General features: G+C 40.6%; 1 protein-coding gene and 1 pseudogene across 4 annotated transcripts in view; both read left to right on the top strand.

The window, feature by feature from the left end:
* The window catches only part of Il12rb2 (interleukin 12 receptor subunit beta 2), a 92,373-nt gene extending 77,445 nt beyond the window's left edge, over positions 1 to 14,928 (top strand). For 3 of the 4 annotated variants that reach the window (XM_052173862.1, XM_052173863.1, XM_052173860.1), the window contains exons 11-16: positions 1,361 to 1,459; positions 1,554 to 1,712; positions 6,090 to 6,227; positions 6,651 to 6,741; positions 9,942 to 10,041; positions 13,264 to 14,928. In XM_052173862.1, the coding sequence (XP_052029822.1) occupies positions 1,361 to 1,459; positions 1,554 to 1,712; positions 6,090 to 6,227; positions 6,651 to 6,741; positions 9,942 to 10,041; positions 13,264 to 13,800 (1,124 nt within the window). In that variant the 3' untranslated portion in view covers positions 13,801 to 14,928. The remainder of the gene's footprint in view (positions 1 to 1,360; positions 1,460 to 1,553; positions 1,713 to 6,089; positions 6,228 to 6,650; positions 6,742 to 9,941; positions 10,042 to 13,263) is intronic. The other variant, XM_052173864.1, reaches the window with a different exon arrangement.
* On the top strand, positions 13,197 to 13,294 carry LOC127679631 (uncharacterized; annotated as a pseudogene).
* Positions 14,929 to 18,004: the final 3,076 nt, after the last annotated feature.

The raw sequence follows: 18,004 nt of genomic DNA, 5'->3' as shown, positions 1-18,004 counted from the left end.
TGATTCTAAGCACCCGATACTGTAGTCACCTAGTGAGAGTTCTCTCTCACTAGTTAATTTGGAATTTAGAGGCTAGAGAGATGGCTCAGAAGTTAATAACAACTCCTGCTTTCCCAGAGAACTCATGTCAGGCAGCCCACAATTGCCTCTAACTCCAGTTTCTGGGGACCTCATACCTTATTCCGGCTTCCGTGGGCACACTAACACACACATACACACAGAACTGAAAATAGACTGTGAAAAAAAGGTGTGGATATTTATGTATTTATTTAGAAACAGGTTTTCTCTGAGCAACAGTCCTGGCTGTCCTAGAACTCACTTTGAAGACTAAGCTGGTCTTGAACTCACAGAGATCTGCCTGCTTCTGCCTCTCTGCCCCTCTGTGCATCTGCTTCTGCCAAGTGATGGGATTGAAGGTATGCACCACTACTACCTGGCAAGATTTGGAATTTTCAAAGTATATCACAAGCAGTGTTGTGAATGGACACTAGGGGCAGTACAATAGGGGCTTTGTGCAGGGAAGAGACTGTTAGAAAATTGCAAAGTATGGCACTTACAAGCTAGAAAGGAGCGCTGACATTTCTGGAGGTCACCTAAGTCTTTGAGGAGCTGAGGCATCAGAGATCTACTTGGAGAGACCCAGATTGCCAAGGGCAGGCACCAGGGGCTGAACTCCGAATGCACTTAGTCACATACCAGGGTGCCATGGGGCCTCTGCTGACCCTCATGAGCGCTGTGGAACTAGGGAAGCCATTGGGCTGCTTATGCCTGCAGAACTCCAGCTGCTCCGTGTGAACAACCCATCAGTGACTCATCGGCAGATGCCCACTATTCTGTATGCTTGTGTTTGTGCGGCTATGTTTAAATCTTCACGGGCCTCCGGGGCTTCTCTCCTTTTTAAGAACAATTACTCTGTTCTAATGAAGAAACGAGGCATGGTAGTATATGTCTGAACCCTTGGCCTAAGGAGGCCAAGGCAGGGATACTGCTATGAATTTAAAACCAGTTTGGGCCACACAGCAAGAATTTGTCTCATAAATAAAATCCACCTGAAGAGATGGCTCAGTGGTTAAGAGCACTGACTGCTCTCCCAGAGGTCCTGAGTTCAATTCCCAGCAACTATCTATAATGGGATCTGATGCCTTCTTCTGGTATGTCTGAAGACAGCGACAATGTATTCATATACATAAAATAAATAAAACTTTATAAACAAATAAATAAAATCCATCGGTTTTCTTGGAAGTGATACTTAGAAGCTGGCATCATGGAAAATAAGATGCAGGGAAACTAGCATAGGCCACTGCTTTACCCTCAGTACACACTGCTCTTTAATCTTGAAACGACTCCCTCTCCCTTGCAGAGGGCATAAAGCCCTATATCTGTTATGAAATCTGGGTGCATGCATTATCAGATGACCAAGGAGGGTGCAGCTCCATCCGGGGTGACTCCAGACACAAAGGTGAGTCTCTGGATCTTTCAAGTTTCTGTTAGTGTTAGTGTTTTAGATTTGGAGGGTGACAGAAACCTCTTGTGTCCTTTCCCCCCACCCCCAGCACCACTGAGTGGCCCTCATATCACTGCCATCACAGAGAAAAAGGAAAGCCTTGTTATTTCCTGGACCCACATTCCATTCCTGGAGCAAAGGGGCTGCATCCTCCATTACAGAATCTACTGGAAAGAACGAGACTCTCCAGCACAGCCTGAGCGCTGCGGTACGTGTGAAATGCTTGTGTAGAGCCTCCTTCTTAGGGCTGGGGAAGCACAGGACGGGGCATGTCTTCACTGCACACAGCAAGAGCAAAGTCAGCACTTGCCCAGTGAGTTGAATGGAGAAACATAAGACATCTAAATGCATAAGTGCAAAGTTACTGAGCACGTGTCACATACTAAGCAAACTGTTAATGATAGTGAAATGAGGCGAGTGGACTGGGCTCTCAAAGCGCCTGCTCAGAGGGAGAGCCAACACCAGGAAGGCTAAGGCAGGAGAGGTAGGCCTGGGTGACACAGTGAGATACTGACTCAAACCAAATGACAAATAGCAACCCTTGTGTTTTTGATGAACTGGTGAACAAACACAGAAAGACAGGTAAAAAGTAAAGCAAAATCCAGTTTTGCAACCGAAACTCATGGTTCAGCATGTGTTTTTTACACAGATAAGGAGGAATACGGCACTCAAGAAAGCTCAAAGTTAGAATGGTGTTGATGAGGTTAGTTCTAGAAGTTTATGTCTTGAGACATAAACAGAAAGCAAAGGCACTTCAGTACTAATAATATACATCCTTGAGGGTCAGGAACACATTTGGATAGTTTTTCAACTCTTCACATATGCAATTACCATCATATTATTTTCTTCTTGCAATGGATAAAATACAATAACTCTTTATCACTTATAATTGTTCTATGGCTGTAAAACACAACAAGTTCTGGTTGGTGCATTATCTCAAATGGTTTCATAAACTACTCATTCATCTAAGTCACAAGTCACTTGTGAGATCTGCTCTTCCAATCTTTGATCTAATCAGAGCTGTTTTGTTTTTATTGTTGTAGCACCTTGGCTTGCACTTCTGTTTCATAAGCACTTGGCTTTCTTTCAGGTGAATTTGTTAGAAAGAAGGGCCATTTTCATTAGACTTACTGACCCAGAAAAAAATCTTAAAAGGCCACTGCTGCAGGAGAGCTTAAGAACTTGAAAAAGTTTGTGTTCTCTCTTGGCCTTTCTTTCAGTTATGACTCTCAACAGTTAACTTTTTATAAGTAGTTTTGAGAGAAAGTAACTTCTTGGGCTATTCTCCAAAATACTGTATATTTCTTGTATATCCCTCCAGAAAAAGAAATTAATATCACACACACAAAAATGTACTTGGGATCTTTCTCTCTATGGACCTGAACTTTCGATGATCTTTCCACATCTGTCTCTGCAGTGTTGACTCATTCTTAATTGACAGCTCTGTATGTAGACTTAGTCACTTGTTAGCTAATCTGTTAGCAGGCCTGTCGGAGTAAGTCTGTTCTAAGAGGCCTCCTAAAGGTTGACAAGTCATCTGGCCTTTTCATGGGCTCTTTGGGATCCTTCCTGTAATGTGTGCCCCAGAAACATTTCCTTTCAGCAAATTTAAACCACCTATTTAGAACCATACAGATCAGAGAACCATACAGATCAGTACAGTCAGTTGGCCCTGGAGCTGCTGCTGTATATGTTGAAAATAACCTACCATATTTTGTCACAGATCTGATGCATCTAAAGCCTACACAAGAATATATTAAAATAAGCTAAAAGACAAGATTCACTGTCTGATTTTATACTAGTCTAGATTAAATTCCCACTTACTCCAGTAAGTACTTACTGGTAAGCTCCATTCCCTATCCTCAGAGCCTCAGAGTGTGCAGAGAGCTAGGAAAGTCTAAACAAAAAGTACTGTAGGAGAGGACAACCAGAACGCACTACATTTAATACCTGTTGTAGACAGTGGGACGGGTCAAGGAGAAACAAAACTCCTGAAAAGAAAAGGGCCCCAAGCAGCAGGGGAATGTTGGCTTAGGTCTGCTTGGTTTAGGTCCCCAGCCCCAGGGAACTGTGCAAATGCACGTGGATGTATCAGTTCTTTGGCACTAGTTCCACCTGGACAGGTGAGGTGAGGTGAAGAATTAGATGCCCCAGCTTCTCAGTGCACACAGCCTGCTGTCTGGATGCCTGCTGGCGTGGCTATATGCAATAGTGTTCCACTGGTAAACACACCTCTCCTCTGCAGGATACATGACACTGCCTGGCTATTTTTGCCAACAAATGCTAAGCAGTCAAGGGCACAAGTTATGGCAATTTGATCACCTCTCCTCTAGAATACCGCCAGAGAGATGGTAGGTGCACTTACTAAGCACGGTATTCACTGAATGGTTGAATTCATTCCCAGTAACAGTGTAACTGTTCAGCCTGGTCTTCAAAGCCATGTCTTCCAAATGGATAACAATGATCACATCCTCTAAATTCATTCCTTTATCACTGAACCACCTGAGTTTAAAATTTCATCTGCTGAGGCTTGAAGGAACCCCTTTATCTCTTCTGGGGATCACAGCCTGGAGGCAGCAGGACCTGTTTTTCCTGCTGGACTTCTCTCATTACACAACTCAACCTATTTTGCTAACAAAACTGCTGACTCTACCATTCTCAGCTCCCCATAACAGCTGCTATTTTTGTTCCTCAAACATGCATGCGCAAATGAACGTTACCAGCCCAGCAAATCATAGAAATCCTTCCCTTTCTGTTCCAGTGTCTCATCTCTCTTCCCCAGCTCAGGACACCTCACACAGTTGGACAGCTGGCACCCTGGTACCTGCAAAATGAACAGAAGCTCTTCCTAAATTCATTTTTATTAATTATCTGATTTAGAAATAACACACACACACACTTAGTTATATTGCTTAAGTCTGTATAAGCAATTTCACCAGGTTATACCAGCCCTTGTGATTTTCCACAAGGTGTTTTTCTTAACAGGTGGTAAAATATAGGAGCTATTCTGATAGTCCCTATGAAATGATCTGCTCAGACCTCATCCCTTTTCAGTGGGGTACAGGAACTACTCCAGGGCCCCTTCTTAGTACCTTTGTAAGTAGGAACAGCAGAGTGGGCAAAGGTTGTAGTTCCTGTTACATGCTTCTCTGAGTTGATGCAGCCAACAAGTATCTGTGTCTATTGATGAGTCTGCTTATGAAGTTAGATACAGTACTAAGTTTCCATTTCACCACTGCCCTCAGCATAGGCAAAGGTTGAGTGACTGAGCTAGTAGCTGCTACTGTTGAAGTTCTGGGCTTGTTGATACTGGGGATAAAACCAAGAAGACTATATGTAGGAAGCAAGCACCTGAAACACAGCTACAAACTATACCCCGTCTGCCTTCATTTTACAGCCCTCTCTCCTTTACCTCCCTCATGCTGAGATTACAGGTTTGTGCCACCATACTCAGCACTTTTCCCCAGCTTTTGAAGGTCACCCTGAAAGCCACCCCAGAACACTCCAGAACATTGTTTCCTAAAGGTGAACAGGACTCACTCAGGCCTTAAAGAGAAAAGCAGCATTGGTACATTGCTCCATACACTCTACTTTGCAGAGAAACTATAGGATGTTGAAAGCATAAGGAACTGCAATCTGGGAGCCAAAGAAGCTTCTTCACCTCTGTACCATGACTCTGGTTTTTCACAATTTTATGTCAAATTGAAGCTAGGCACTGTAAGTTCAAAGCAAGAGCCTAATAAAAAGAAAACAGCAAAAGCACAACAAGAGCAGAATCTAAAATCCTTGAGTAGGAGCTGGAGAGACGGCGCAGCAGTTAAGAGCATGGGTTGCTCTTTCAGCTTCCAGCAGCCACACAGCAGCCCATGACTGTATATACCTACATTTCAGGGGTCTGGAGCCCACCTGTCCTCTGAGGGCACCAGACGTACACTTGGTACAGATAGACATGAAGGCAAAACACCCATACATATAAAGTTAAATGAAACAAAATTCTAAATGTTTCATTAATTTGTAAATTTAGATTTTTAAAAATTCTATCTTCTTAAAAATAATTTTATACTAGTTTCCTCAGTAATTATCAAACGACTTGATAAATATGAGAAATACAATCATAGGAAACAAAAGAATTGCGCCAACTAAATAGTTTCACAAGAAAGAATAGCAATTCTTTGAGAACATTTCAATCACAGGAAAAACTGTATGCTGTACTAATGAGACCTCATACATGACCATGACTCTTGAAGTATTAAGTGCTGATGGATTTTGATGCTTTTAAGACAGAAATATGCTTCTCTCAAAATAAATGATGCATTAAGAATAAAAATGGGTGGCCGGGCAGTGGTGGCGCACACCTGTAATCCCAGCACTCTGGGAGGCAGAGACAGGCAGACTTCTGAGTTCGAGGCCAGCCTGGTCTTCAAAGTGAGTTCCAGGACAGCCAGGGCTATACAGAGAAACCCTGTCTCAAAAAAAACCAAATCCAAAAAAAAAACAAAACAAAACAAAAAAAAAAAAATGGGCACGTACCCTAATTCTTTTTTTTTTTTTTTTTACACCACATTTTCCTTTATCTTCCTTTCAGAAATTCAGTACAGACACTCTCAAAATTCACATCCAATAAGCAGCCTACAGCCCAGGGTGACATATGTCCTATGGATGACAGCTGTGACAACTGCTGGTGAAAGTCCCCAAGGAAATGAAAGGGAATTTTGCCCACAGGGTAAGACACTAAAACAGCCAGTCCACTGTAGGCTCTGGCATAGACACATTCCCACTGGGTTTTTCTTCCTCACTAGTGACTTTCCTGCAGGAACTGCACACTTGCTGCTACCTTTGAGTTGCCTTCCCACCCTGTCTGCTTGAAGACAGTACCAACTCATTTTTCAAAATGCAGGACAAATCCTTTCCCTCATGCAGGAAGCCTGGTGAGGCTTATGTTCACTACTGTATACTTCTTCCACACTTGTAAGATGGGGGTGCGGGGAGAGAGCCTTGAAAGCCTTTAGAATATACAATTGAGCCCCATAGGATCCTTCTAACTGAATAGTCAAAAAATGACTAAGGTCCAGAGGACTCAAAAAGATGAGACTTTTGAAGAGTTCACTGAAGGTAATTCAGTTAACAAGATCTGCTCACTTTCCAGGCAAAGTCAACTGGAAAACATTCGTCATATCAAGCATTTGCATCGCTATCATCATAGTGGGCACTTTCTCAACTCGTTATTTCCGGCAAAAGTGAGTTGGTTGCACCCCCAATGTAATATATGGACTGTGCATGCATGAGTGCATGTGTCATGTGTATGCATATAAAGGGAAGCATGCAGCTATGCATAGGTATGTGGAGGGCAGAGGAAGATGTCAAGTGTCTTTCTATATGCTTAAATCTAGCCTTATTTGTTTTCAGGATCTTTTATTGGCTCCAAGGTTGACATTTTAGCTAGGCTGATGGACCAGCCAGCATCCAGGATTCTGCTATCTCTTCCCTGCAATTCTGGGTTTACAGGCATACAGTTAGCTATACCTGGCTTTTATGTGTGTCCCAAGGAAGTGAACCAGATCCTCATGCATTCACAACAAATACTACTACCCACTAAAAGCCATCTCCCCAGTTGTTTAAATGCATTTAAAATTATAAACCATCACTGTAGTGGATCAGGTGGATACATCCGTTTTTCACAATTTTATGTCAAATTGAAGCTAGGCACTGTAAGTTCAAAGCAAGAGCCTAATAAAAAGAAAACAGCAAAAGCACAACAAGAGCAGAATCTAAAATCCTTGAGTAGGAGCTGGAGAGACGGCGCAGCAGTTAAGAGCATGGGTTGCTCTTTCAGCTTCCAGCAGCCACACAGCAGCCCATGACTGTATATACCTACATTTCAGGGGTCTAACTGGTAGTAGAATAAATTCACTCAACCCTTCTGGCTGAGTGTATGTCAAATTTTAAACGTTTGCTTTTAATTTTAAAATCCAAAACAGAGATAGATAGATAGATAGATAGATAGATAGATAGATAGATAGATAGACAGACAAACAGACAAACAGACAGACAATCATGGGTGTATTATATAGTTGAAGGAAAATATGCTTACTGAAATATTGTTCATAAAGCAAATATTTCAGTGATATTAGATTGATTCAACAAAACGTATGAAAACAACTTACTATTTATCCATTATATTGAAATTAGTGTAATGATTTTTTAAAATCTTACAGGACAATATTTTTACATTCTGAAATAAAATGTATACACAAAAACATCACATACACAGTTGAGGAACTGTGCAATCTGGCTGCATCATCTAACTAACTCCCCACTACTTCATCAGGGTGAATCAGCTCATCTGGCTACCTAGGAAGAGATCTTCTTCTCTCATCACTGCAATCCCTCCCAAACACAAAGCCAAAATCACTTTCCCCATTGGAGGGCTGATTTTCCATAAAGGGTAAATGAGTAGTTGTGTTCCCATTAGAACCTCCAAACAAGTTCTCAGTATATAGTAACTGTATGACTGTCAGAATCCACATAAGTTTTTATAGCAGGTTCTGAACTGGATAAAGAAATCTAGGTAATGGGGTACAATTTTCCTATTGCACTATCCTGATTTGGATATCATCCTACAGGTTCTGTGCGACCTTTCACTATGATCTCACAGCTGTGGAACTACAGCCACTATATTCTACAATCGAGGGAAATAGGAAGTGTCAACACTTCCCCTTTCAGGAGCCTTGAAAAAGGTGTACATACTGTTAGTTATATCACAATAGACAGAACCCGTGAGGCAAGAGTGACCAACATTGTGGTCTTCTAGCTGCACTTACTGTCATTTCAATCAAGCAAGATCCTGAACTGAAGAAAAGGGAGGAAATAGTCAATGGCAATGAAGACTCTGCTCCAAAGATACACTACAGTGCTAGACAGTGGTTATATTTGGGAACAAAATGACAAGCTAGATCTCAGTGGGTAAAGACACTTGTCACCAAGGCTGATGACTGAGATTGATCTCGAGAACCCACTACCAAGTTGTTCTGACTTTACATGGCTAATAGCACATGCACTCCCACACCAATACAAGATGATTTAAATCTTTTAAACTTATTATATTTTAAAAGTACTATTTTGCAAAAAAAAAAAAAAAAATCAGTTCATTTTTTCAACACAAAGCTGTCTTCAGATGCCAAGTAATAGGTGCCGAATACAGCTATCTCAGTATTCTGCCAGCTAGTACACTTTTTCTGGCAGATATATCAAAAGAGCCTCAAAGCAGAGATCTTTAAAGACTTCGGAAGGGGCTGGAGACATTGGCTCAGTAATTGAGAGCACCAGTTACTCTTTGGAGGGGGGGTGGGGTCAGGTTCATTTCCCAGTACTCACATGGCAGCTCATAACCATCTGTTACTCTAGTTCCTGAGGATCTGATGCTCTCTTCTGACCTCTGGGGTCACCAAAACACTCATACACATAAGAAGACAAAAACAATACTTTTTAAAAAAGACTTTGATAAAGTTTATCTTAGGAGTCAAAGAGAATCACATCCAAACTACCACTACCCACCATTGCCAGATAGCAAATCCATCTAAACACAGTGGTCCTCAACTGTGAGTTGTGGCCTCCAGTATTGACTGACCCTTTCACAGTGGTTGCGCAGCAGATATCCTGCATATCTGATATTACATGATTCATAACAGCACAAATTATAGTTATGAAGTAACAAAAAGAAAATTTCATGGACTGGGGTCACTACAGCATAAAGAACTGTATTAAAGGATGGCAGTGTTAGGAGGGTTGGGAACCACAGATCTAACAGTTAAGCTATATGTGACCTTTCTCATCAAAGTTTATCAGTCTTTGAACAGTATTTTATATTGGTTTAAATAATGTGCATTTATGTTTCTTGAATTTCTCCTCATCATATTATAAGACCTATCTTTATGTTACTATACTATGTTAAAGGTATAACCACTACTAACAGATATTTCTCTAGAATATTTTTCTCCGGGCATTTTAAACATGATTATTACTCTTATCCTATTTAAACCTTCACTATTAACAATTTTATTGCCAACTCTGTTAACATTTTAATTAGCTCATTAGTAAAAACAATGTCTTTGCTTGGCTCTTCTATTTCCAGTATGTGCCACTGTACTGGTCACATACTTAGTTTAATACTATTTGCTGAATACATGGCTAGATAGTAACAGACTGCTAAAAACTAACTGAAAGCATTTTTTTTTTCAGTTTATTTAGCAAATCCTGAGTGGCCGCAGCTTGTTAATAATCCAAGGACTTCTAGCCTTAGTTGATGCTTCTTTTGAGGGACTGTATTTTGCTTTCCATACAAAAGAATCCTCTCCCCTGAAATAGCTGCACTGAAAGCCTGTGCACCTGTGCCTTTGTATACATATTTAACCAAATGTCACTGTTTTCTTATCTACAGGGCATTTACTCTCCTTTCTACTCTCAAACCTCAATGGTATAGCAGAACCATTCCAGATCCAGCAAATAGCACTTGGGTAAAGAAGTATCCTATTATGGAGGTAAGGTACAAATCACACTGGCAGCCAGTATAGTGTCAGTGATGAACACATCTAAGGAAACCCCCAGGAATTAGATGCTGTGGGTGAGCCGAATTGATAAAAAGTCATCATGAGAACTTCTGAAGCCCATGAGCATAAAACCCACCAGGCTTTATTCTCCCATCATCTTCCATGCTCTTCTTCAGTCCAACTTATTTCAAAGAAAAAGCAAGTGGTTTTTGCCAATTGGACCAGATAACTGATGCAAACTCAGAATAACTGGTTAACATTCCCGATCCTGCTGAAGCACAGAAAAGTAAAAAGAACCATTGGTTTTGGGTTTTGTGGAAGGCGATTATGGAAAAATCTTTATGGAAGAACTGGCTCAGCAGAGAATCATTCCTGATGCTGTAGGCTGAGAATTTTCTTCAAGATTCTTCACTTGAATTATTTCCTTATTCCAGAGGCCAGTGACCTAGCCTCTGCTTAAAGGAAGTGATCCTAGGCATCTGTGTTTTAGAAATTTAAATCAGTTCAATGTTTTTGCAATTGGGTCTGGAGGGACCTGCCTGTTGCTTGCTTTGTGTGTTTTCGGTAACTTGTCCAAGTTGTCTGAACACCAAGCACCATCATATTGTATACTACAGTGAAGAGTAAGCAAGAAAATGCCATGTAAAGCAAATGTTTTTCACTTTTTTTTGGTGGGAGGAGGTAGAATAAGATTTTACTCTGTAGCTCTGGTTGGCCTCAAACTCAGAAATCCCAAAAGCCTCAGACTCCCAATTGTTGGACCATGGGCATTATCCACCACGTCCATTTCTTTTCAGTTTTCATTTTCTTCCCAAGAACAACCATACCTGAAGACTTCTATTGTTTACATTAAGTAACAAGAGCAAGAATAGTGACAATGACAGATGTACATTTCCAATATACTTATTATGTACTTTAAAGTACATAACTATAATGCATTAACATATTTATATATAACCTACATACTACTTCCTATGTAGCAGGCACTTTTAATTTCATGCATTATTGACATGCTGTCATACTATTATCCTCATTTTTCAGATGAGAAAACTGAGGCGAAGGATGAGACAACTTGCCCAATACTAGTCAGTGTTAAATGATAGATCGTTAATTCATGTCCAAGCAGGATATGAAGACTTTTTACCTTACAATAGAACTTTAAGCACAAGATGAGCAGTTTTCCTAGTAGACAAAAACTCTGAGCTGAATAGACTCACCTATCAATATGCCAGATATTTGAGATGAGATGACATAATGGTCTAAGTAAAGACACAACTGAACTATGGAACTACACAATGGAAAGCCACAAAGCCTTGATAAATGCCTTGTTGGTGTGAATTCAAGTACCAGGATTTGAACCAACTGAGCTTTGACATTATAATGTTTTAGGCTTAGAAGCCTAAATCACAGTGGGAGGCAGTTCTCTCTGTGAAAGCACTATCCTTCATGCTATAACCCTGAACTCTGATCAGGAAATAGAGATGCTACAAGCCTTTATAAAATGCTAAGATGCTCACAGGTTTTGTTACAGTAGAGTAACAAAAATTGGCATATAAACACATGCCAAAAGTCAAATGGCACAAGTATATTCAATGTAAGTACAAGTAAAACATGCATAAAGATACCTATGTGTGAGTGCTATGGGTGCAGATGATGTTCCTGAGCCCTGGGCTTAGTGGCACTTTCCCTTGGGCTTTCCAGAAGCCAGCCCCAAAAAATGTGCTAGGGAGTAGTCTATCAGTGTTGCCCCAGAGGCAGAGCAGCTCACCTAATAACAGCCTTTCCCATCCTGTTAGCTTTTTCCCACATGGTAGCTTTGCTTTGGCACAGCTGCCATCCATGCATATTCTAGGCAAACCTACATGCCAGGACCAATTTGAAGTTTCTTTGTTGACAGTGCCATCACTCATTTCTTGCCATGTTGTGCCCGAAACAAAGCTGGCCATATCAGAGGCTAATTATACCAAGACTCTTATACAACTTGTCATGAAAAAAAGAGCCAGAGGTTGATCAAAACTTCCCAAAGAATATCAAAGGTGGGACTTGTCTTCAGAATTCACCCAGTTATGTCCCCAGCCTGTGCTACTCTGAGTAGAGTGCAGTGAGGAACAGCACAGTGAAGTGTTGGTGACACCAGGAAACTATGTTAGAGTAAAACAGGAGATAGATGCAGAAAGGAGTAGACTAGAAATTAAAATCTTTATATAAGCATGTGTTAATGGCATGGAACTCTACCTTGGGAAGAGTGTTGAGTGTAAGAATTCAACTAAACCCTAGAAGGAGAAATGTTCCAAGAGCCAAAGACTTTAATTTGGCAACTGGCAGTAAACTTATAAAGGAAAAGATATAGAGGGGATAACCAAAGGGATCCTGAGGTTATCAGAAAAATTAAATAATGAAATTATCAAAACTAGTCAAAGGGGAAAAGATGAAAATCTGTTGCAGAAAACCTATTCAAGTAGTTTCTTAAATGCCACAACTGACAAGAACCTGAAGCCATGTAATCCTGTCAAAGCCCAAACCTCTGAGCATGCCCCCAAACGGCCCTCATGGTATGATGAAGATATGATGCCTTTAATCACATTTTTAATCCTAGCACTCAGTAGGCAGAGAGCCAAACTAGCCTGAGCTACATAGCAACGATGCTGTTTTTAATAAAAGTACTTCATGAGTAATCTTTCCCATTTCTAAATCCTATCATTTTTTCTTTTCTAGTACTAACAAGGTTAGGGGCATGATAAAAGTGACTGGTAGAGCACATACCTTCTCCTGCACAAACCTAAGCTTGATTCTCAACAAAAGGGTAATGGGCAAACCGGAAGCTTTTATACACCAATTTCCCTCTACCACCCCCAACCTGGAAAATACACCATCCCTCTCCAGACTGCCTTTTCTTTCCACTTCCATGCCTTTGCTACTAGACAAAAAAAGCAAGTGGACTGAAGGTTAAGCTGAGCAGTTTAATCTGTCCTTGGCTAGAGAACGGCAGTGATGGAGTAGTGGATGAGGATGGGAGTGAAATCTGGCCTAGTTTCAATTGCCTCATTGAAACTTTCAAGGCCTAGTTTCTCACCTGAGGCTGAAGCAGGGCGGCAGGATGTGAGGTTTTGGAAAACAGGAGAAATAGAGTATCAAAGTAACTAACCATCGCTTCTCGGCCTTTTGGCTAAGATCAAGTGTAGTAACTAACCTACACATCCACTCTTCTCACAGGAGAAGATCCAGCTACCTATGGATAATCTTCTGATGGCCTTGCCTACCATTGAAGAACCTGAGACCCTGATCATCAATGAAGTCCTCTACCAAATGATCCCAGCAATCAGACAACCCTATTGCTTCAAAAAAGGACAAGAGTTCCAAGGTTACTCTACCTCCAAGGAAGACACAATATATATTGCTACCAATCCACAAGCTACAGGAACTCTCACAGATGAGACAAGGCAATTAGTGAACCTATATAAGGTACTAGGAAGCAGGGACCCAGACTCAAAATTGGGTAACCTGCCCAACCCCTTGACAGTCACCCCAGTGAACTACCTTCCTAGCCATGAAGGCTATTTACCCTCCAACATAGTAGACCTATCACCACATGACACTGATCCAACTGACTCTTTAGACCTGGCACATCAACATATTTCTCTTTCTATTTTTGCACCAAGTTCTCTCCACCCACTCACCTTCTGTGGTGAAAGGCTGACTCTAGACCGGTTAAAGATGGGCTATGACTCCCTCATGAGTAATGAAGCTTGATACTAGAAATCAATGTACCCCATAGCAGAATTACTATGGCAACATAATATATTTGCCTAGTTCCTACTCCAATGGTCACCATCTTTGGTAGTATCAGGCCTGCCTATAACTTCAGGACAGTGCAAACAAGCCAGCTGTCTCTGGATTAAGTTAGCTTCACCAGAGGGACTTGGAAGACTTATGGGTAAGAAGAAAGTAAGGCACCAACATTGATAAACATCAATATAGAAGGGGCCCCAATACAGAAGGGGCTCATCATCTGTCACTCATACACTCTCTCACACACACACACACCAGGTGTTTCATCTTTAGCATCTGTCAATATTTACACACACACACCAGGTGTTTCATCTTTAGCATCTGTCAATCACTATCAGTTTGATGGGAGTATTGTCCCTGTGCTCTTACTCCACCTAATTCATCTGTTAGAGCATGTGCTGTCTTCAACACCAGCTATCTATCTCGGGTCTAAAACATCAGTCTACAAGAACCCACACTTTGCTATTGTTTCTTCATAACTATGGACTCAGCATGGTCTCCTATACCTCTGGCAAAGTCCAGTGCCACCTGAAAGGTCCAAGACAATTTTTCTTAAAATATCAACCCTATCTCTACCACATCCTTATCAGTTAACACTACGTTTGTATTTTCATTTAACAAAGTATCTATTGCAAGCCTGTACTTTCTTTTCTAACCTAACAAATTAGCATTGTGTCCATACAACCCAGTCCTATACTGTTCTTAAGAGATTCTTTCCCTCAAAGCCCTAGGTGATATTTACTTTCTCTGATCAAGATTTCTCCAACTCATCAGAAGACCTATGAAAGAATGAAAGCCTCTTCCATCCTCTCCCTCCTAAGATTCTCTTACAGTGCCTGGAGGGTTACCTGTCACTCTGCTCAACTGGCTTCCTTCCTACCCCCTTACTCTAGCACAAGCTTTCACAAGTACTGAAAATTAACCCATGTTGGTGGAAGTTTACTTTTAATGTACATTAGGAATGTATCACTTTGCCTGATATATCTCTCAATGAATGTCAGGACCATTCCAAGTAATTTCTGTGAATTCTTGCAAAACATCGTCCTCTGATTCCCAGGTAAATCTCCAAATAAAGTTTCAAGTCTTTCATTGCTTGGTATTTTTCAATTCTAAAATATATTCCACCAACAACTTATATCCTTTTTAATTAATAAAATTCCGTAAGTCTCTGGAACCTAAACACTTATGTATCACACCAAAGGAATTTTCTCTTTTATTTGTATGAAGGTAGAATCCAGAGCATTGTTAGGCAAACACTTCACTGAACTTTGTCCAGACTTAAAATTCAGGTAGATACTCAAACTGCCCTGAAAATGTTACTCTTCCAGAGCCAGCTTCTTTTCTAGTTCTATCTGCAGGCAAGTGGAGTGTTAAATTCCATCTCACATGCATTCTCCCCTTAGTCTTAAACCCACCACCACTTTGTAGCTACTACCACACAGCTCACCCATGTCCTGGAGCAAGGAGGAAAATGCCTGTTTCCATTCTTTTTCTTTCTCACTAGGATCTGTATTTCTGAGTCACCTGAAAGTTGTCTACCATTCTGATATCAAAGATGAAGAAGCCCTCAAGGTTTATTTTTCCATTTAGCCTACAAGACTCATGTTCACTTTGTGCTTATGAACTGCTTTACTTGAGAAGGTAGAATATTTACAACAAAACATCTTAAGAATTTAGAAAAGCAGGGGGGGGAGGGGGGAGGAGGTGTGTGTGTGGTGGTGGTGGCGGCGGCTGCGGCACACACCTTTAATCCCAGCACTCGGGAGGCAGAGGCAGGTGGATTTCAGAGTTTGAGGCCAGCCTGGTCTACAGAGTGAGTTCCAGGACAGCCAAGTCTACACAGAGAAACCCTGTCTCAGAAAAAACAAAAACAAAAAACAAAAAGAAGAGTTTAGAAAACTCCCTTCTTTCCTACAATAGAAAAGCAATTCAGACTAAAACTGCTCAGTGATATAATACATACAAGCACAGTCTATCACATATAAGAACTTGGGTTGTACTCCCCAGAAGCAGAGGACAAGGTGGCATTTCCAATTTGAGTAATGGAAAGAATCAAGTTGGAAGATATAGCTTATACCAAAATAAACTAATAAGCTATAAAACACAGAAAATAGGTTCCTTAACTGGGCTCTCATACAGATAATTAAGTCTGCACTTCAATGACACAAAGTACAAAATATCCATTAGGTGTGGTGAACTGTAATTAAAGAAATGAAACTGTACTGTTCCACTGGTTTCTGTAATTTTCTTTAGTGATGGTTAAGGATCAAACTCAATGCCTTGTACATGCTAGAGCTACAGACCTTTCACATTTTAATACCTAACTTAATTTAGGGCATAGCTAAGTAAGTGGTTTAGAGCAATTGCTGCTCTTGCAACAGTTTCTACTCCCAGCACAACATGTTATGTTAATAAACTCCAGTTCCACATCTGATACCCAATTCTGGCCTCTGTGGTCATGGCATACAAGCAGTGCACATACTTACATCCAAAACACCCATACACGTAAAATATTACACTGGCTCAAAACCTAACTGTTAAATCTAGGGGTCAGGTTATGCAACCCAATGCCTTTCCTTCTGTACTCAAGTGAGAGGACCATACAAGTCCACTGGACCTCTCTGAGCAGGTTAAAAGTATACTGGTACCAACTTCCAAATGTTTGCTTTTTATTGGTATGACAAAACATCATGACCAAAAAGCAATGTGGGGCACAAAGGGATTATTTGGTTGACACACCCCCATCACAGACCATCATCAAAGGAAGCCAGGGCAAGACCTGAAGCAGAGACCACAGAGGAACAATGCTTCCTGGCTTGCTCTTATCTCCCACACACACACAGCCGATCCCTTAGGCTTTGAGCACTGCTCCCATCTTCCCCAAAGCAACAGGAGTACTCCACACCTGGCACCCAGTGACAGTTGTGCCCTGGTTTGCATTTCCTGGATTTGACAAACCCTGACCAAATACAGACCTGACAGCAAGTACTTATACATTCTAATCATTGAAAGGAGTCAGAAGAACTTGGAAGTACAAACTGAAGCAAAAGACCATGAACACTGTTCTCTGGTTTGTTCACCTTGCTTTTTAGAAGAAAAAAAAAAATGCAACCCAGGGATCAGGGGTGGCATTTCCTCCTTTAAGCTGGACCTTCTCACATCAATCATTAACCAAGAAATTATCACCACAGAAATGGCTACAGACCAATATAAGCAATTCCTCAATTATGCTCCCTTCCCAGACAACTGTGCTAAATTCAAAGACCTAACCATTTCATTGATAAAACAAAATGAATCTTACAAAGTGCAGAAATCTGGTTTTAAGACAGGGCCGTAAGAGGTAACAGGACCTCAGCTTCTAACTTTAAATTCAGCCTCAAGTACCACCAAACCTAGCACATGCCCTATAAACACTATCTAAGAATAAACTTTCACCTCATAATTCTACCCAACTTAATATACTTTGAAAAGTAGCATAAATTCCTTAAGCACAATAAGATGTCTTAATTTTGTGCCATGAATACATTAAAGTCAGTAAAAAGTGCTATTTTTCTGTCTTCATTATACAGTATACTTAGTGGATATGTTTTCAGAAAAGGGGTAAAGACCATGGTACAGAGTGATTCTCACTAGCTTCTCAAAAAACCTGAAACTGAAAAATAAAAATTTTCACTACTTTAAAAACACTCTAAAAAGTCTAGTGCAGTAGCAACTACTTTTAATCTCAGCACTCATAACCTAGAGGTTAGCCTAGTTGAGGTCTACATAAGTTCTCAGTCAGTAAGAAACATATCAGAACTCTATTTTTAATAGCTATCTCCAAAACTAAATATAAGGAACAAAAGCCCTGTTCGTTATTTACTTAAAATTCAGATTTAATCATCCCTTTCACTCAGGACTATCACTATTAATAAAAAAGATAATAGTCTAGAGTCTTTGAGATACATGGAGGCTAGGCTTATTACTAATAAAAGAATCTATTGTAGATTTTTTTTTATAGTGACCAAGTGTCACTTTCATTTGAAAGTGTGAGGCACACACTACTTAACTGCTGAGAATATAGATTCACCTATCCACCCCCATGCTGACAAAAGGGCAACGAACTGTCTAGGTCTCCCACACAGCAAAGTTTAGATGTTAGCACCTAAGTAAACCTTTCATAAAT

This window comes from Apodemus sylvaticus, chromosome 2, assembly GCF_947179515.1.
Source record: "Apodemus sylvaticus chromosome 2, mApoSyl1.1, whole genome shotgun sequence".
Taxonomy (NCBI): Eukaryota; Metazoa; Chordata; class Mammalia; order Rodentia; family Muridae; genus Apodemus; species Apodemus sylvaticus.
The sequence above is the reverse complement of the archived record's forward strand: the minus strand, read 5'-3'. Positions and strand labels throughout refer to the sequence as shown.